The 22,642-nt window shown below is 31.2% G+C and overlaps 1 protein-coding gene across 1 annotated transcript in view; it reads right to left on the bottom strand.

The window, feature by feature from the left end:
- pea (ATP-dependent RNA helicase pea) overlaps positions 1–22,340 on the bottom strand; it is a 55,080-nt gene extending 32,740 nt beyond the window's left edge. The window contains exons 1-6 of the mRNA XM_076493446.1: positions 22,215–22,340; positions 17,507–17,592; positions 15,033–15,197; positions 10,610–10,683; positions 5,515–5,607; positions 3,258–3,447 (exon numbers count right to left, since the gene is read on the bottom strand). Of these exons, the coding sequence (XP_076349561.1) occupies positions 3,258–3,447; positions 5,515–5,607; positions 10,610–10,683; positions 15,033–15,197; positions 17,507–17,592; positions 22,215–22,308 (702 nt within the window). The 5' untranslated portion in view covers positions 22,309–22,340. The remainder of the gene's footprint in view (positions 1–3,257; positions 3,448–5,514; positions 5,608–10,609; positions 10,684–15,032; positions 15,198–17,506; positions 17,593–22,214) is intronic.
- Between the last annotated feature and the right edge of the window lie 302 nt (positions 22,341–22,642).

The raw sequence follows: 22,642 nt of genomic DNA, 5'->3' as shown, positions 1-22,642 counted from the left end.
CTTTTTGGTAAAGCAGGATTACAAAAGAAAATTAAGATAAAAACACAAAAAACAAAAACCATTTCAACTAAACTACATGTGGTATATCCAGTACCAACAAGACCCTTCACCAAATACCAGAGGGGAGTATATTTTTTACAACCGATGGGGGGGATGATTTTTGCAACCACTCATGTGGACCGTTCAATTTGCAAATTTGTAATCTCTGATTACGTGAACCTAAAAGCTGTAAACATGCAGTCACAGAGTGATCTTGTTGCCATGATACTTGCATGTATACTTAGGCCTACTAACTGATACTTACGAACTATCGCTTAGATCAAAAAACTTAAAAGCAAGCCTATATTAAAGATGTATATTTCGGCAACTGAAAAAGCCTACATCTAGGCCTAATTATGTAATTCGATTGGTGATAACACAAGAATCACAAGAACAAACACACAATTTGTAGGCCTGTGATGCAATAAAACAATTCAACAGACCAAACTGTAGGGGATGATTGTTGTGCACCATACCCCTCACCTAAAATGAGGGGGGATGTATCCCCCATCCCTCCCAGGATCTACACCCCTGCCAGAGACCATAAAGCCAATTGGGATGCAACACACTAGTGATCTAGGCATTACTTAAATATCAGTTTTAAGGAAAATGTACGTTATGTTGTGAACTAGATTAAGTGAATTGTAATTATTATGATTTTTATCTAAGTAACTTATACATCAAATTTTTAAGATAAGAATTAATACTAATAGTTTGTTTATTTTTTGACAACAATTATTTATTATTTCACTTGAACTAATTTTTTTTTATCATTTAGAAAAACTTGCAAACCAGCAAATTTCTAACTCATCCTTTACACTTAATATACGTAAACACAGTTTCAAGTTAACTTATTTTCCCGTGAGTACAATTTACAACAGCACTTAAACTTTATAATGTTAATCATTATCAAACAACAAATAATTCACATTATATATGTAAAAATGGCTGGTATGGATAGAGAAAGCACTATGTAGAGAGTGAACAACGTTTCAACCTTCTTTGGTCATTGTCAGGTTCACAAAGGAGGAGGTAACTGACCAATAGCTGACCACATGTTTGAAAGCAGTTGTGTTTAGGAATGTAGAGGGCATGCTTAGATGTTGGATTATATATATTAATATAGGTATAAAGGTGTTCCTTTGTATTGGTTTATTTTGGGCTTGAGTTGTTGTATAAGTAAGGCTTCTTTAATTTTGCATTTGTTTATGTTTGTTTTTTTATTTAGTATTTGAGTGTTTTCTATAATTATGTTGCATTTATTTGATTTGCACTGTTCAAAAATGTGTGAAGGTGACTTTTTATGTTCTTTGAATCTGGTTTCCATTTTTCTACCTGTTTCTCCAATATAGAAGTCGTGGCAGTTATAACATTGTGTTGTATAAATAATGTTAGTGTTGTGTTTGTCAGTGTAGTTTTTACATTATACAAACCTTAGTTTTGTGCCTGGTTTTTAAATAAATTTGGTATTAACTGGAATGTCATATTTTGTGATTAGGTTTTGCCAAATGTTAGTTATACTTCTGCTGATGTTGGAAATATGCGGTATGCAGCAGTATATGGTTTCGTGATTTTTTAAACATGTGGTCAGTTACCTCCTTTCTTTGTGAACCTAACGATGACCAAAGAAGGTCGAAACATTGTTCGCTCCTCTACATAGTGCTTTCTCTTCCCATACCAGTTGTTTTTACACACATATTTTTCTCTAGAAGTGGGTTTTCTCATCATAACAGATAAATAATTCACATTCTTCTCATTCCCCGATTGCTCTTCAATATTTTACATCTAAAATCTGTCACAGTAAATCCAAAGGATAAGTTTACAGTTAAAAGAATATATATTTTATCAGGAATTGCAATTAACATTTTAAAAAAATTGTACGCAACAAAAGCACAAAGTTCTGAAATATGCACATAAAAGTGTAATTTGATGTTATATAGAGTAAGATTTTATTATGAGTACCAAATTTTCAACATGCAACTGATATTCTGTAATTTTTCTACACTTATTTAGTACAACCTGCAAACAAAAAAAAAGACAAATATATATGCTCTTGTTAGACTTTTCTCTACCTATCTCAAACAGGTTAATGTTTGTTGAGAAAGTAATATTTCTTGAGATTAGCTGTGCCTTTATTTTACATTGGTGATTTTATTACTAAAGGCTTTGTTCTCATCCTTTCATATCACATCCTGTTGTGTAAACAATTAACTACTAATGAAGCAAAACTTTTAAAATAGCAACTGCAAATATACAAATAGAATTTTAGAGCAGATTATAAAGTACTTTATAAAGTCTTTTGAGCAGCAATTTTATGATTTTATGGAAAATTGATTTGACAGTGCATGTGTGTGTTTTCTTACAGCAAAGCCACATCACACTATCTGCTGAATCCACAGAGGGGAATCGAGCCCCTGATTTTAGCTTCGTAAATCTGTAGACTTACTCTTGTGCCAGCGGGGTACTTGATTTGACAGAGTTCCTGTTGGAATGAACAAAGGACTAAGGAACAAATTGTCAATTTGACAGAGTTCCTGTTTGAATGAACAAAGGACTAAGGAACAAATCATCAATTTGACAGAGTTCCTGTTTGAATGAACAAAGAACTAAGGAACAAATCGTCAATCTGGGAATTTTTCTATAAAGTTTTTTTTGGCATTCTATCCATTCCTCAAGATATTTTTATGTTAAATTATTTTCTTCTACGACAAGACATCAGGTAAGCTTAGACTAGTTTAGTGAGTACCGAGCATACACAATTAAAGTACAATTAAAAAAAGTATACACGTGTATAATGCACAGTCCTTCCACAACAGTATCTATATATTTAACTTTCTGCATGAAATATGCAGTTTTTTAGTATAAGAACAACCTCAATTTGTGATATGATAATGGCAAATTTAATGTAAATTAAAGTTCATTTTTTTGTTTTATTGTTTAGGAAATTTTACACGTGAAATTGGTCAGAATATATCCAGTTAACAAGTTTATACACTTCATGACACAGTGAACTCTGATTTATTTTAATTAATTATTTTTTCTTTTCTTTTTTATGCTCTAAAATACTTCAAAAGTTTATCAGAATACATTCACCAATACATTTACAGTTAACAGAAAATACATCTTGTGACCCAGCAGACACAGGTTTAATGTAGATTAAAGCTCTTATTTTTTTCAATGTAACTTGTTTATCAATAGAACATAAATTTAAAACCTACTTCACCAATAACTGGCTCTGGGGGTTTCTCATCCTGCCTTCTTTGCTTCTGTTTCTCTCTTTTGTGCGACTTGCTATGATAATCCGTTCTTTCTCTGCTTTTAGACCTTGATCTAGATTTACGAGGAGACCTCGACCTAGATCGATTGTGTAATCTTGACTTGTGTTGATGAGGTGATCTTGACCGTGACCTGTACAAGATTTTGATGATTATCATTATAACCTTTTTTTTCCCAGAGAAAATGTGTTTTTTTTTCATTTAACAACAGAATATTTGGTAGTACATAGTTTGCTTAAGTTTCAAGAAAATCTCTGAAAACATCACATTGTTTCAACATAATTTATTCAGAAGTTAAACCTTTCCCACTGTTGTCAGGAAAAATGTAACCAAGAGCTCTAAGATCTGCTGTATGTATAAACAGCAACACTTTTCCTAACCTAGTCAAATTTGAAATATGTACTAAATTGTATACATATATAAATTGAGGGACTTTACTAATAAACTAAAAAGGTAAATTCAAAAAGAAGAAAAACACAGGGAACTTTTAAAGAATTAGTAGACAATTAATATAGTTTAGAGTGCTTTGTTTTTGCAAAACTCTAAAATTCAAAACTGTTTGTCATATCAAAATCTTCTTTGTGAAAAAACAAATATTGCAGTTTTATCTCAAGATTTTCTAGCAATGGTACATTAAGATCTCAATAAAAATATATATATACATTTCTAGTTATTAGGCTTTTAGAATAAAAATATGCCATCATTAAAGTAGGATTTGTTGAAGTTTATTAAGACAAAAAGTAAATATAACTGGTAAATGGTCAGCTTTCAACATTCAACTACTTCACTGTGGTAGTACTGTATTTCTTGTACAGTACATTGTTTTTGGTAACTCTGCAGTTTTCTTACATAGTTCATGGCTATTAAAAAAGGTTATTCATGACTTAATGGTAGATCCCTTCCCATTTTGGAATCATATTTACTCTCCTTTTATAAAGCAGTACTGAAAAATCACTTGCATGACATTTCAGTCTATTGCTTTCAGTCACAAATTCATCTTGATATATTAAAAAATATACATTACATATGTTACAAAACACTTAGTACTGATTGTATATATTGAGACTTCATCAAAGTTCAATGCTTTGATAGCTTTGGGATGATACAACTGAAACCATAGTTGGTCTTGGTCTTTTTCAAGTTGATCATGGCTAAACAATGCTCTACAGATCCAAAAATTAAAAGTAAATATCAGAAAAAATCCAGGATTTTTTTCAAAACTCTGTGGAAGTTCATTATCTTGTTAAAATACTTGGTAGTCATATGAACTTTGCTGTATAACTGACACCATATAACCAACAGAAAACTTGGGGATTCCCCTAGTATGCAACATACGTGCAGCTTAAGCAACTACATCTCTTCAAAGATGTGGAGAAAGGTTATTACATACTGTAGGTTCTCAGACAATGAACACACATTAAAACATATGCAGTAGACTCTATAGTGAAAAATAAAACATTAACTACATTAAACTTCACAATCATAAACTGTTAATATTATAAAATGGTATTATTCTGAAAACACCATCACATTATTGTTTAGTTAGTATGGATGAAACACAGAAAAACAACTTAAACATAATTTCAGGAGGATGAAAAAAATATCTAGTCCAAAAACGGATAAAATAAAATAAACTGGCATCACTATGAAATTATATATAATTTGGTTCTAAGAGTTATTCAGAAAATTGTCTCCATTTGACTTTTACAACTAAGAAAGAATCCATCCACAAAACAAGAATGTTTGGTAGTTCTTTAAAATCAGTCAATAAACAATTATAAATGTTCATAACTATAACACAGTTGCCAAGAGCTTTACAATATACCTTTTCTGAACAAAAGTCTTTTTAATTTTAGACAAAACTACTCAAAGACTATCTGTGCAAATGGTCCATAATTTAGCAGTGATAGACTAGAGTGAAGGCAATCAGTAAACACCATTCACTGACAACTCTTGGACTACTCTTTTACCCACAGCTAAAAGGACAAGCATGTCTAGCAATAAGGATTCAACCTCATGATCCACAGGTTACAAGTTCAAACTCCCTTACCACCAGGCAATGTCAAGCCTAAGTATTCATTAATCTATGTTACAGTTAGTACTAGAAACTTAAAAATAAGTGAGACTTGTCACATGAAAAATTTTCACAAAATGATCATACACATGGTGATTGCTACTTTGAGAACCAAGATCCTCATACCGTTTTCTTCTTGATGACCTGTCTCCACTTCTGCTCCTACTGTGTCTCCTCGTTTCCATCTTTGTGGCTGCTCTTTCAACTTTAACAACGTTGCTATTAAAAGATAAAATCCTGATACTTATTTTGTGTTGGTATTTATGTGAGTTTCCACATGTTGCACCCTGTAAATCCAATGTTAAAGTATTATCTGCATCAGGGAAACATTTGCATCATTTTTATCTCAGTTTTAAAGTATACAGATGAGATACCTAGTTAACATTTTAATTCATTTCAATAAAGTTTTACCTGAAAAACAGCAGGTTCATCTTATTATTTTCTAGTGATATATTTTAATCTATAAATTACAGATATTTGCCCAACATTTTGATTTGTTACTTGATTTTATTTGAGCTGCCAAATACAAAGTATCTGCTGTACCTTCTTTTCTGTAATGCAGCAAGTGTATAATTTTCACTAGGGGTAAAGCAAAATTGCAACCTAGTAATTTATGAAGAAAATTCTTATCGCTGTAATTACAGTCTGATATTTTATAAATCTTCAAAACTACACGGGTAAAAGGCCATGTCACTGCATTTGTTGACTTGCATTCAAAACTTTATTGAGCTAATATTTTATGAAGTTATATCAACAAGTCTGGAATAAAGCTGTTGGTTATAATTCAAACTTTAATGTTATACTGTTATATACATTCTTCATGATGAAGAACCCAATTGAAATAAAAATATATATCTCAAAACAGCTGGTATGGGTATTAACACTTTTATTGATAAGCAGAGAACAATGTCAATTTATCAACAAAAATGTTAACACCCATACTGGTGTTCTGAGATACACCTAAATACAGATGTTAGTGGGTCACATAGTATGTTGAATGCAGCACTGTTTAAAATCAGATGTTTGTGTTGTCAAAATACTGAGTTTGTAGTTCTGTAGATATTAAAAACTCAAATTACTAATTTAACAAGCTAGAACATAAAATAAGAACCTCATATCATTTTATTCTGCTGAGATACGACTTATGCACAATCAAACACAGTGGCCCTGTTTACCTCTTTCAATTTTTGTAAATGGTTCCTTATGTACATTTACTTCAAAACATGACAAGTAAATAACCAACTGACAACTTAGAATGTCCCTAGAGTGGTTTTATTAGCCATTTTAATCTGTAAAAAAGCTACCACGTTTTTTTCGATTCAAGATTTCAAGAAAGTAGGTTGTGTCTTCAGTCTGCTCAAAGTTTCATTTCTTTTTTTATCTAAATGCATCTTAATTAATAAGCTCAATAAATTATAGTGGAATTCTAAGGTATCAGAATAGTTATTTATGATATTTTTTATTATTTCATTGTATATATAAGACCCAAAAAAACTTTCATATCCTTCATGTGCAAAATTTTAAAAGGCTTAGCAACCTATGTCCAGCAGCAACTGAGTTCAAAGGTTATAGCAAGAAGAGATAATTGTTTGCTTTACTTCTTGATTTATTGTTCTATATTTTAAGAAACAAGTTTAATAATTTATTTCTAAATGATAATAATCTATATACATATATAATGTATATATGTATATAGATTACACTATAAAACACAAATTTTGTTCCTGGATAATATACATTATTTCTTAATTGCTTATGTTGTAAAAGTACAGAAAAAATGGCCATTATTCCCTTCAAACATTGTTTTTGTGACCTGGATAATGAAATTTAGAAATTAACCTATTTTATATGAAACACGGGCAAATTTGCACATTTTCATTTACATAAGGTCTGAATAAAACAACATATGATTCAAAATTTACATGTATTTATACTAACATTATACAAAAATGTTTAGAAGTGAGTAGTTTTTTGAGATTTGAGACTGTAATGTAAATCACTTTCAAGTATCAGCTCCCAAATATAGTCTCCCGTCGTGTTTTCATTACACACTCCTTGACAGCAGCATTCAAAGTCCAGTATATCTTTATGAAAGCACTCACCTTGCTCCTCTGAGTATGCTCCCATCTTCTTTTTGAATTTATCAAGATGAGCATCAAGAATATGGACTTTCAGGGACATCCTGCAGCCCATTTTGCCATAGTTCCTCACCAGAGCCTCCACCAGCTCCACATAATTTTCAGCCTTGTGATTACCCAAGAAGCCACGAACCACTGCAACATAGTTGCCCCAAGCTTTTTTCTTCCTACTGAGCTTCTTGGGAATTTTGTGCACTCCAGGATCTTCTTTATTTGTGGTCCAACGAAAACACCAGCTTTGACCTTTGCCTCAGACAACTTAGGGAAGAAGTCTGGAAGGTACTTGAAGGCTGCAGGCTCCTTATCAAGAGCTGTTACAAATTGTTTCATAAGACCCAATTTTATGTGCAATGGTGGGAACAACACCTTCTGGAGGTCCACTGGTGGCTCACATATGACATTGTGCCTCCCCACAGAGAACTCGGTCCATTATAGTCAGTGTTTTCTGTTGTAGTGCGCTGCCATGTCCCTGCTGTCCCAAAGGCAAAGATGAGAGGGAAACTTTGTAAAGCCTCTTTGGAGACCCATCAAGAATGCCACCATTTTGAAGTCTCTGATAGCCTCCCAGCCATACTCATCATACTTCATATCTGTATATACATTACTATGGAAAGTTCTACAAAATTCTAAAAGGTTCTTGAAAATTTTCATAAGTTCTACAATTTTCTAGAAAGTTCTTGCACTGAATCTACCTGGTATGTTCTGGAAAATAGGTAAATTTGAAAATTTCATTACCCAGGTCACAAAAGCAAAGTTTGAAGAGAAAAATAGGTCTTTTCCATTTACTTTAGGCTTAAGCATTTGGGAAATAACACTTTCTGCTCAGGAACAAGAAAAAGTAAAAATTTTGTTGCATAGTGTTATACACATATATAATGTATCATAATTGAAATGTGACTGTATATTACAAAATGCTAGTCCACTAAAACACAACCAAGACAGGTAAGACTAAAGGTCAATTTTATGTTATTCGATACGTAACAAGAGCACATACATCGCATCAATGCAAGTTATGTAATGTCAGCTAAACATGACTGAAAGATCAATAAAATAAATATATATATATATATATCATGATGAGACTTAAGATACTTAGATGAAACATTTGTATTTTTGTGTTATAACATGTAGTCATTCTAGTACAAAAAAAGCATAATTTATAGTTATTTTCTAATTTTTTATAATGGTTACATGGTTGGTCATATCAGAGAGCCCACATGGTTAGAGCATAGAAAATAACAAATTATAATCTTACTGAAAACAAAAATTCAAAATGTATTTAAGAGATTTTACAGATAACACAATAATATGCGAGATTTGGAGGATAAATAATAGTTTTTTTAATCACAACATAAAATCACTTTTCACTCATACTAGTGACAAAACAGGCTTGATATTTTCAAACAAATCTCTGGTTATAATATTTTATTAAAAACCTGATTTTTGTGTACAAAATACTTGTAATCTTTACTAAAAGTCTACCAAATTTTGTGAAGATACACATACTGTATCAAAAAGTTATGATGCAAATACTTAACATGGGCAAGCATGTAGACGACTAGTGTACGTTATACTGAGTCCATCATATAAGGGTTAATCTAACTCAGTTTCTTTTACAACAGTATGAACTTCAAGCCTTGTATACAGAAGTTTCACAATACAAGTCCAAGCAATTAATTCACACCAGTCTTCAATGAGCACTCTATAGGTCCAATAGCAACAATAAATCACCCATTCAGAAGGAGCTTAATTAAAATGTAACTGTTTTTATTAGAGCTTTGAAGCAGAATTGTTGATTTTCATTCCTGGATTAGCATGAATAAATTGGCAATCTTCTGAGTTAATGTCTTACTTTATATACTGAACAGTCATGGTCTTATGAACAGTGAAAATGATAAAACAAAAAATCAGAAATTTGAATTTTTGCAGTACACGAGTTGTCTGCAGTTTACACAGTGTTACTTATCAAACACGGCAATTGGATGTTGTAATAAGCTGCTTTCAAGGGTGCTGGAGGCAGAAAATTTAACTGAGTTCAAAACAAGATTGGATAAATGTGCAAGTAGTAAGGAGTGGTTACAGTTGACAGCTGAATGGGACATCTTTGATAGAAAAATAAATTCATTTCTTGTCCCTTCAAAATATTAATATTCTCTAACTCTTATATGACATCATTTTAGTGTTTGTTGACTGACTGACAGACAACACACTACCAATTAATGGTGAAAGTGGTTAAAACAGGTGACCCCTTTAAGTGGCCTTCAGCCCCCTTTCAGAGAAAGTATAAATGGATATTTGAAAAAAACGAAAGCACTCAAGATCATTATGCTTGTTAATTTAAGCCTTATAGGAACACTGCTAATTACAAAACACAAATATCCAACTAAAACAAAAATACTACAACAAAAACTGTTTTCTAAGTCTTAAACTGCCTAATGCAAGTATTTAAAAGTTAATAAAAGAATTACCAATACTGTGAAATCACACACTCTTTATACAACAAAATAAACGCTCATCCTGAACCAGGTGCCAGGACCACACTCTCTTTATACAACAAAACAAACGCTCACCCTGAACCAGGTGCCAGGGCCACACTCTTTATACAACAAAACAAACGCTCACCCTGAACCAGGTGCCATGGCCACACACTCTTTATACAACAAAACAAACGCTCACCCTGAACCAGGTGCCATGGCCACACACTCTTTATACAACAAAACAAACGCTCACCCTGAACCAGGTGCCATGGCCAAACACTCTTTATACAACAAAACAAACGCTCACCCTGAACCAGGTGCCATGACCACACACTCTTTATACAACAAAACAAACGCTCACCCTGAACCAGGTGCCATGACCACACAATCTTTATACAACAAAACAAACGCTCACCCTGAACCAAGTGCCATGGCCACACACTCTTTATACAACAAAACAAATGCTCACCCTGAACCAGGTGCCATGGCCACACACTCTTTATACAACAAAATAAACACTCACCCTGAACCAGGTGCCATGGCCACACACTCTTTGAACCAGGTGCCATGGCCACACACTCTTTATACAACAAAATAAACACTCACCCTGAACCAGGTGCCATGGCTTCAAGTTCTGCAAATGCATCAGCTGCTACTTTTACATCCATTTCAAGCATTGTCTGCAAAGAGATTTTTGCTATTGTTATAAATAATTTGAATAAGCAAATTTACAAGCATATAAAATTTATTAACACAAAATTTCATCAAGGCTAAACATAGCCCATAGTACCCTCAACATTAATAAATTCACAAAGTATCCCCCATACTTCTGCAAGTAATATTTTATTGGTTTTTGGAGAATAAGATTGCAGATTTTAAGTTGCAAACTACTTTATCTTCAGGGATTACACATGTATGGTACAACATTTCATTCACTATTTATATGCAAAAACGGCTCGTTTGGGTTGAGAAAATATTTTACATAGAAGGTCGAAACGTTGTTCACTCTTCTATGTAAAATATTTTCTCAACCCAAACGAGCCGTTTTTGCATATAAATTTTCAACAAGTGGGTTTCTCGACATCACTGACTATTATTTCATTCACAAGTTTCACATAACATAACCTCAAAGCCCTGTTTAAAAATATATTTAATACATTAGCTTTCACAATTTCTGGCTGGCATAAAACAATGATCATTATAAACATCAAGCAATACCTTTATCCTGTAATAAACCAAAATATGCACAGTTCTTTTGAAACTGCAACTGAACAAAAAAAAATACTTAAATCAAAACATCTTAAAAGCACAACCTATACAAGGGAACTAAGATGATAAATAAATACTTTATGTTTTATGTCATGAGAAATCTTAACACATGAAAACCATTTTCATGGAAAAAAAAAAAAGGAATTTCAAGCCCCTATGATATGGCAATATAAGATAGGAATCATGTAGTCCCTATTCAACCATAACCCACAAAATCAAGGTTATATGAAAATACATAATGAATAATAAACAGAAAAGAGGATTGAAATGCAAAAGAAACAAAGATACCACAGGAAATTAATGTCATCAAATAACACCAATGAATATCATGTAAATAAAAGAAATAAGGTTGCATGAAAGTGTCCAATGATCATTTGGACTGAAATTTATCTATTTATCTAAAGCTCTGGTATGTACATGTTCTCAGGTGCATTCCAAAATATATCGGACAACATCCAGAAAAACTGTAACCTCACTTTCTATTTTTAAAAAATTGAGAAATCATTTACACCTTTTCATGCTACCAGATGGACCTACTCAATAATCACAAGAAGCTTGTTAAAAAAAAAGGTTGATAATCAAACCTTTTACCTGTCCAATTAATTTTTTTAAAACTCAGTTGCACATAAAATAAGAACTTCACTGAATTAACCAGTTATGACGACTTCCTTGTACAAGTTAAAATGGTTGGACGTTATGACCTATAGAGTAGAACAGCCGACACTAAAACACAAAATGCATTAACTTCACATTAAATTTTTTTTGTAATCATACCTGGAAAAGTCATTTTAACAGATTTCAATCTATAGCTGGAAAAATTTCACCCAAGGAAGCAACAAGGAAATAGAACTCATCAGAAAAGGCAACCCCAGTGCAAACAATTTAAAACTGTCCATACTAAGAATTTGATTAGAAGGGTCAACCAGTAACAAGACTGATTAACAACTACCGTCACAAGGCAAGGAGAAAAAGTATAAAAAGAAAAAAAAAGACTCGGGAGTCTTGAAACTTAACCCTGAAATCAAAGAAATCCTTAACTACTGTTATCAATATTAATGGCATGAAGTATCAGATATATTATAGCACAGACCAAGGTTAGGATATGCATCAGTTCTTACTTATCCGTTCATTCCAAACACTGTCTACAAAGATATTCATTAATCAGAATAAGCAAAAGTACAAACAAAACGATTACAAACTTTTTTAACAATCCACTAAAGAGGTAGTCTAAAGTAAAAACAAAAATGTAACCACCCAAAATAAACAACCAAACCTCTTCCACAGTTACATAAAAAATGAGAAAGAAATCACGACACCAAAACAAACTATATACAATTTGGAATAACGTTCTGTTAAACTCTTGAAAACTAGTTTGATAGTTTATGATGACTATTATATGTTTGTCAATATGCAGTATTAACTAATGAAGCTACATTATAGATGTCTTCAAATTAACAGTATCAGTCACATATGCACAAACCTGGGTCACACCTGAAACAGCATTTCTACAATACTATGACTCATGTGAAGTAATCTGTGATGACGAGGAACCCACTTGAAGTAAAAATGTACCTCAAGATGGCTGATATGTTTATTAAAACATTTGTTAAAATAAAGTACAAAACAACATTTCAACCTAAGAAACATTCTTCTCTAATTTATTTTAATACCCATACCAGCCATCTTGAGATACATTATAATGGTTCACACTGGGTACAATGGCATGGTATTTTTTTTATCCTTTGAAAAAAATGTTTCAATAGCCATTTAAACTTGCTTTTCATTTCATTGTGCCATGCTGCTATGATCAGTGTTTCATAACTGTCTTCTTGTTGCAAGTCTCCCAGAAACAAAATAATTCAGGGATTCAACATGGGCAGTAAATTCATTTATTAAACATTTTTTGATTGACAATATAAAGCACAAGGCTGTAAAATTAGCTAAAAATTTTGTCACAAAACATGTAATTATTATTTTAAAGTAAATCTACACATATGTCAATATTGCAATAATGAACTCCATAAAGAGTTGACTACAATACAGTATAATGACTTTGAATCTACAAAATAGCAAGTCATGTGACAGACACACCTGACAAAGTCATAGTGGAATAGCATGTATCAGAACTACATTTCACATTTGTTTGGCATTACAAAGGCAGTGTGATACCATTAAAGGTTGGTAACTTTTGAGAACAATATGAAACAGCCATTTCAGATGTTAAACATTCCTACACTGAGATTATAAAGAAGTGTTCTGACAAAGAAGTTTGAATTTAAGGCGAGGATATCCCTTGTATTTGAAAGAACTGTAAATCAAAGGAATATCAATCAATGTGGAGCATCAGGACCTCCAAGAAAAAGACCTGCAATAGGTTGCACCTTAGCCATGGTAAATAGTCTGACATCTTGTAACAGATGAGAACTTATAAACAAATATCAATGATGAAAGCCTTCCATTTGACTCAGGCAACTACATAACATAATCAGGAATGATATTCATCTGAAAAAGTGAAACCGGTTGTGTACACAGATTGCTTCTACAATACATCTATTCAACCATGACACACTGTAAGCAGCTGGAAAATGAAATGAATATTTGTAGACACAAAGACATACTAGTGAAGTCTCCAAATACAGCACCTACAGATTTCTGTATGATCAGTCTGTTAGAAGATGCACTATGAAAATTTTGTTCTTGTACACTTTAGACATCAGGAAAAGCATACAGGGAGGAGTGGTGTGCTTGAAACATGATCATCTTAAGACATAAGCTTTTGTAACTACATTTTAGAGCTATTGTCAAGATGCATGGTCATCAAAAATAGCATCACCAATCCTCATAACATAGACTGTAAAAGCATGGTAATGCTCCAAAATCATTGTAATGTAATTTAGTAAACCTTTGTAGCATATAAAAGCAACAACTATTTGTTTCTTTTAACACACAGCCTTAATGTTCATGTATTAGATTTACGGTATGTTAACTACTAAAATGTATTTCAATTGTTTACATAATACATCTTCAAAGAAATTTTGAATACTTAAAATCACCATTCTTCAAAATTATCTAAATTCACAAAATTATACAAAAATATCAAATTATCCACTTGCTCCCAAAAAATATTATGTTATCTATAAAGAAGTTCTCCCAAAATACTCTGAATTATTGTTGATATTTATTACGGGTGTCAAGAAACCTTTAAATGCTTACCCTAACTTTTGAAAACATGACAATTATAAATCTTCTGGAACAATGAATATTTAATTGGTGAATCCAAAATTAAAATTAAATTATTAAGATATTTAAAAAGCAATATCTTTAATTATAATTCTTTTAAAGATATAATTTTATTTTAATATTTATATTAATGATTTTAACATGAAAACTTTGGTTTTAATTTATTACCAGATTTGTTGATTTTATCTTAATTTTAAAGCATAATTAATTTATTTCATTTTTAAAAAACAATTCTTATTGTATTTTTAGACACTTTTTAGAGAAATATCTTGAGCCTTTGAAGCATATAAAATGCAAGTTATGACAAAATAAAAAAACTGAAAAAGTGTAAACAATGATAAAAGATTACTTATTATAAAAACAAAACTACTAAACTATACAGTTAAAGAGATTTATTACTATCAAGGAAAAAACCTTACCCAAAAAGTGTAAACAATGATAAAAGATTACTTTTTATAAAAACAAAACTACTAAACTATACAGTTAAAGAGATTTATTACTATCAAGGAAAAAAACTTACCCGAACTTTAGGGTCATTTGGAAGAGCAAGTACAGGGTACTTTTCTTTTTTTATTTCTAACTCTGTCTTTTCAGTATTCTCAATTTTAATGTCATCTTCAGAAACAGCCAGCTGTTTTGGTTGCATGTGATGAATGATCCTCAATAAATTAGCTGTGAAGGAATCCTGTGTATATGCAATTTCAAAGCAATTGTTCAAAAACACTTAAAAGATTATATTCATATCACAATAACACAGTTAACCATATTTAAAAAACAACCAATTAGGAAAGAGAGAATTTCATAAAATATTGTATTTTACTCCATTCTACATTTATCAAAATAAGGTTACAAATTCTTGAAATAAATGCACTAATATTTAGTTATATAAAATGATTTATAACACTGCTTACGTGTTTTAAGGTTAAAACTGTCAACAGTTACAGCTTTTACTGATTGAAATCAATGATCTTCACTACCAAATAAGAACTATTTTCTAAAATAATGGTTGAACAACTGTAAAACAAATAAGCATGGTTAGTGATTCTGTAAAATAATCTTCATCATGGCTTGAAGAATAAAAAAGTATATATTTTTGGGGTTGTTGTTTTTCTACAGAGCAAACCCACATTGGACTATTTAATCTGTTTACCATGGGATCTTGAACCTCAGATTGTAAAGAAAGAGAAGTCTAAAATTTTATGGCTGTTCCATCAGAGGACAAAAAATTATAGAGAAAAAGAAAAAAAATTACACAACATATTAAAAAATTTAAGAATTTGTTGATTAAAATTACGGAACTTAAAGTTGCAAAACATACTATGAAAAACAATTAACTTTTCCAAGTTAACAATGTCAAAACATTATGAGAAAGCCCTTTTAATATCTGAATATTAAGTCTAAACAGTTTGAGCTTTAACAACAACACCAAATTTTTGTTGTGTGTTTTTAAGAATTCCTAGTATTCTTATGCGTGGAAGCAATTTTTACAGTGTAAAAGTGAATTTTTAGATTCTTTAAATAATTAACTTTCACTAATGCCTGAACTGACTACACTCCACAATATTAATCATGTAGTTAAGAAATAAGTACGTGTTGATCCTTATTACCAGGTTTTCTTTTCTAAAATATTTTAAAATATTCATAAAAATAAAATATTGGTTTGTAAGCACTGAAACATAGAGTTTCATTATTTAAACAACAAAAAAAGGTTGTCAGTCTAAGTACTGAAACTTGGAGAATTATTCTGAGTAAAAAATAAAAATCAGTTTGTATTGTTTGTTTTTGAATTTCGCACAAAGCTATTCAAGGGCTATCTGCACCAGCCATCCCTAATTTAGCAGTGTAAGACTAGAGGGAAGGCAGTTAGTCATCACCACCCACCACCAACTCTTGGACTACTCTTTTACCAACGAATAGCAGGATTGACCATCACATTATAATGCCCCCACCACTGAAAGTGCAAGCATGTTTGGTGCGACGGGGATTCGAACCCACAACACTCAGATTACAAGTCGAACACCTTAACCCATCTGGCCATGCCGACCATCAGTATGTAAGCATTGAAACATGAAGTTTCATTATTTAAAAAAAAAAATCATTCTGTAAGCAATCAAAAACCAGTTTGTAAGCACTGAAATATGAAACTTCATTATTCTGAGAGAAAAAAAAATGTAAAAATTAAGTCAACAAAGGTTAGAATTATTATTGGATTTTTAAGGCTTGTAATTCAGTTGAAATATACACAACACAAAAATATTTTCCCTTACAACAGTGGAATACACTCTTATCACGTTATACAATTCAACCTTTATTAATATTAACACAAGCAGGCTCAGTTTTAACTGGTGATATGAAACTAAGTGATCGTACTGAAACTGCACTAACTAAAGACTTGTATTACTATATATCTCCTCAAATTCAATTCCCTCAACTCCTCATCACAAAAATAAAAATACTGCTTTATCTTATTTATACAACTTCAACTTTCATAAAATTTCCTTCTCTTTCACTTATAATGAATTTTTTTACTTTAAAAAGTTTGTTAATAACATTGTTATTACCACAGACAAAGGTAACAGCACAGTTAAACTAAATAAAGGTAATTATATTCTTGCCATTCACAAAAATTTACATCTTTAATTTAAAATGACTGAATCTAACTATAAAAATATCACATTCTAGGAAAAAGATTAAATTATAGTAATCTGTAAACACAAAAGTTAAACATAAACTTATAACACCCAATGAATGTGAGAATTCAGTTCTATTACCCCAGTGGTTCCCAACCTTTTTTATGTCCCACACCCCTAAAACATTTTAACATGTTCTTGCACCCCTCACAGAAATTATTTATTTAAGAAAAATGGTGAAGGTGGCCAAAACAAATGTTATCTCTCACCCCTGGTTGGGAACCACTGTATTAGTCTGACATCACAAGCAAATGTTTTAAAAAATTTCACAGATACATGTTCTTAAAAAGTTCAAAATACTTACAGCAAATTCAGCCCCATTTTCTTCCAACACTTTTTTAAAACCCTCAAATGTGTTATTTTTTTCGGCAAGTGATATTATAAATTCCGCTATAAATAAAAAAACACAAAATGCTATATGATGATCTACTTAATAAATTCTAAGATATTTAACTGAAATCTCAAGTTGTTTGAACAAGCTAATTAAAATGTAAGCATAATTAATTATATTAGATATATCAAAATAACTGAAATCTCAAGTTGTTTAAACAAACTAATTAAAATGTAAGCATAATTAATTATATTAGATATATCAAAATAACTGAAATCTCAAGTTGTTTGAACAAATTAATTAAAATGTAAGCATAATTAATCATATTAGATATATCAAAATAACTGAAATCTCAAGTTGTTTGAACAAGCTAATTAAAATGTAAGCATAATTAATTATGTTAGATAAACTCCAATTATTTGTCAAAACAAAAACAATTTGTTCTCTTAATCTTTTCTGGATTGGTGAGTGGAATACCTTTTAGCAATTGGATGTACACCTGCATATCAGATTTCAAAATTTATGTAAAAATAAATTTTGTTATTTTTCAATAACATTTTGGAACTCATTTTGCCATTTTGTAACATTATATAGAAGAATTCAAAAATAAAATAATATTCAAACTTGCATTCATGCACAGCTCAGAGGATCCTCACCTGTGACTTTAGAATTATTCTGCTCATTTCAAACCATAGATTTAGATAATTGTTAAGAAATGTTTATTCCTTGAAAAATACAACTCTCAAGGCTTTGTTTCACATGTTATGTTTCTGTTCTTTCACTGATCTTTGTTACTAGGCATCTGTTCCTACCCTTTCCTGATCTTGCAGCATGTGACCTGAACACCTCCCTATTTGTAGATCAACTTTGAAAATAACTACAGAATTTAAGTTCCAAAGTAAAGTGACTAAAGCAGTTTGAGAAATAATTTATGGTTTCATGGCAAAGTGACAAAATTCAGCTCCTGTGGGGAAAAAATAATATAGTGGGAAGTTTGGAAAGCTTGGGGGCAAACCAAGGACAAGAACATTTTTGATTATTTTAGATATAATTTCCATTCCTGAAAATTATGTTTAACTGCATTTTTTTGGAAAGCTAAGTAAAATGTAGTATAGAAAGACATAAAATGTTTAAAATTTGAAATAAATTTCTCTGAAGCCAATATGAACAGAAGACTTGATTCAGATGTGTAAAATTTGTAGACATTTTCAAGAACTATTTATAGGGTTATTTGGCTTGTAGGATTCCTAAAACAGCTGTTTCCAGACCACTGCTGTATTTCTAACTTTTCTGCTGAGAAAGGCTAATTATTTGAAAAATACTTCCTTAATACAGATGATTTTTTGCATTCCTGCCAAGTGTGGTAATATCTAGAAAACATTTTGATACTGACAGAGATAAAAGGATGTATTTCAATGACATCTGGAAAGATGTTACTTTATTTTGTCTGGAAAAGGTACAGTACCAACATGGTGTACAGCGAAAAGTTGAATATGGTAAATCAATTAAGGCTTCAAGCCTTTGGCTGGATGATAGAAAATAATAAAAAGAGTACCGAGTTATATTTTGGTACCCTTTCCACAGAAGTTATTGATTTCTCTGAAAAAATTCAATAGAGAAGCAAATAAATTGATTTTTGTTCTGAGACAATCAAGCTAAACTTTTTTTTTCTTGAGCACAGAATAATTGGTGATAACCTTGATTTAGGTGTTTAAAACTGTTAGGAGCTTTGAAAAATCACTTGTTTAAATGGGTGGAAAAATAACATATAAACAAGAAGGGACTGTTTGATTCTTCAAGGATGTTCTTGTGCACTAACTCTTAATTAAAAAAAAATTAGGCCTACTCTTTATCCTTTAATCTCCAAGATGTTATCACTTTCCTTCTTAAACATCTGTACATTCTAACCTACAATAGTGCCAACAGCAACTCATTTTACAAGTCAGTCACCCTGTTGGTAAAATAAAACCATCTTAATTGGTGTTTTTTGTTGGTGTTTTTTTATTATGAATACGTCTTTCATCCTATTATCTTCAAACGATAGTATAAAATAATTAGAGGCCTTCATCCTACTAATCTTGTAAACTTGTATGAAATCATCTTTTACTCTTATTTAATAAAGAGAGAATTAGTTAAAAGATTTTAACCTTTACCTGCAAGCTAACCCTTTCCATCCCAAGAAATATCCTAACACCCCTCCTCTGAGCCATTTCCAACAAGTCAGTAATCTTTCTTCGCTAAAACCAAAACTGTACTCAGAATTCCAAATAAGATCTAACTAGTGATTTCTACAGAAAGATAATTACCACTTTATATTTGTACGTCAACATTTATAAGCATACCCTAAAATTCTACCAGCAAAAAAGGAAGTCTTGGTGTCTTGAGTGACTCATCTGCTTTGATAATATATATTTTTAGTCACAATACTGTGTTCCCATCAATATTAAACATGAGATCCAAATTACAACTCAACCACATTATCTTCCACTTACCATAACAAGTCTGACCTCAACCATTTCATTCCTAATTATCCTGATATTAAAACAATAGCAACTTGGTTTAATCCTAAATTTACTATATTATTACACTTATATTTAAATCTGAAAGTCTTATCCTTAAAAATGTTATGCTATAAATTTTCTGCTTTCAGAAAATTAGCCCAAAGGTCTATCAGCTCACCTGCTGCTCAAAGCATATCCCTGATCTTTCATTTAAGCATTAGATTCTGTACATTCATTTATTCTTAGAAGCCTAAGAGAGCTCTCCTAAGGTCACACATCTACTGCTATTTCCTCTGAAGGAAATATTTATACTTTTTAAACCTTTGACTGTGGTCACTTTAAACAGACACCAACTTTTTGTGAACCATACACTGTATATAACACACTCATGTTGAAATGCTAGAAGAAAACTGTTCCCTTTATGGTAAATCAGCAGTCAATGGGTTAAGCAGCTCTTATAATTTCCAATATCACTTGCTTCTACATGCACTACAAAAACAATGTTCCTTGCTACCAGCAACTGAACTGTCAACCTGCTCTATAATGTCATCTAGTTTAATGCCTGTAAAGCATATTCTTTCTATGTTCCCCTCTACAAGCAACTTATCAATACATTTAAAGAGAGAGTCATCCACTAAATAAACATCTTAATTTCATTTCAAGCAGCTAAAGGTTTAATTCAACCAAAAACTAATACATGAGTGCTAAAATAACCCATTGTACCCTTGTAAACACCTAACCTTCTTTAGAGCAACCATTACCCTAACACCATGCATATGCTATCTTTCTTCCTTGATTTCTGCTCTGAATAATTTCACATTAAGCTACAGATTAAAGCAAAACTCTAAGCCAACTTGACCATCAGTATTGCTGATTAAATATATACTTTATTACATTTATAATTATAAATATAATATACTGTTTTATCTGTTGGCTAATTTTAGATGAAATATAAATAAACCATAGAAGCCCAACTATAAGCTGGTTATTAAGCAGTATTTTTCACTATTATTGTTATCTATTTGTGGAATAATTTGGTACATGATGTGATGTCTGTTGATGGGTTGAATTTATTTCAGAATATGTAGATAATTTTATGGATGTGACAGGTTATAGATTGGTTGGGCTGGTTTCTTTGTCAGGTGAAATCAGCAAGCTGTTTGACCTTCTGTCAACAAGTATTTTGAAGTTATGTCTGACCGAATTACAAAATGAAAATAATGGATTTAGGACTTTGAATACTGATAATAATTAGCATAAGCTCTGGAAGTCTCACACATGTCTTATTTTTAGCATAATTGCTTCAATTAATTAACTTCTTTAGTGTGTAAGCCTGAGAATTTTATTAAACAATTTTGATAAGATTGTGATTGTAATTAAGCACAAAGCTGCACAATGGGCTATCTGTGCTCTACACACTATGGGTATCAAAACTTGATTTCTAGCATTATAAGTCCAAAAACATCCTGCTGTGCCACTTGGAGGATGATCAGATAGTGCATTTTATTTCAATTGAAAAGAAGGTATTAAAATATTGGAATATTTTCTACTTGAAACAAAAACTAGTAACTAAGTGTGAAAAGAAATTTCTGAACACTAATGTGAGGTCAAGGGTCTCAGGTTCAAGATTCTATCAAGTTTTTTAACCTATTTCTTAAACATAAAAACACTGGGTATGTCAGTTGTTAATGGCTTATGTTATTTAAGCTTTTTTACAATCATTACACAAGTGGCAATCTGAGCCTACCATGATGGTAAGGTTTTTAAATTTTTTTGTTTACTATATCTTCAGAACTTTTTTTTTTCATCCAAACTAGCTGGTAAAAAAATTAACATACTCTTTTTATAGATCAAGTTTGATAATACACTACAGACTTACCAGGTGAGTTTAATTTATGATTACAACAGATACGAATAATGCGTGTTCACATGCTGACAAATCAGACATTAAGTTATTAACAAGTTTCATATCAGCTGGGTATTTTTTGTTACAAACACAGATTAATTTTACTATCAAACCCCCAACAATGAGGTTAAAATTTTATTTTAAATCATTTCTGTATAAAGCTCTAATCAGCTGTACAGAATTAAAGACACGTAATGTTGTCTGTAACTGAATGAAACTGCCTAACATTCAGCAATATGATCCTACAAAGTAATAAACAGTGATTCGTACATACCTAGGTCTTTATCATTTATTCCCAAATGGTTCTCCAGTTCTGTACATATTTTGGAAACTAATGAAAGATACTCTAATTTCAAAATTTCTTCCATCTTCCTCTATTATTATACTTTTCTCCACCTTCCTATTGTTACAAAACAATTGAAATATAGTATTTCACAGAGAAATTCACAAATAAAATACTTTATTTACCAATTAACATACTGTATTTCTTGTATTAGATTTAGAGATTATCCTTAAATCAGGTAATAATGTGAAAATCAAGCCATGTCTTATATCAAACATCTATGTTTATACTGAGCACAAAAGCCAAAGAATAAATGCTTCGAGGTTCTAAACAAGCAATCCATATGTTATAATGTTGAGAGAAATCCAATTGTCTTTCCACATTGATACAAAAACCTACTTTTAAATATTTAACTTAAT

The sequence above is a fragment of the Tachypleus tridentatus genome, chromosome 3, assembly GCF_004210375.1.
Source record: "Tachypleus tridentatus isolate NWPU-2018 chromosome 3, ASM421037v1, whole genome shotgun sequence".
NCBI classification, from domain to species: domain Eukaryota; kingdom Metazoa; phylum Arthropoda; class Merostomata; order Xiphosura; family Limulidae; genus Tachypleus; species Tachypleus tridentatus.
The sequence above is the reverse complement of the archived record's forward strand: the minus strand, read 5'-3'. Positions and strand labels throughout refer to the sequence as shown.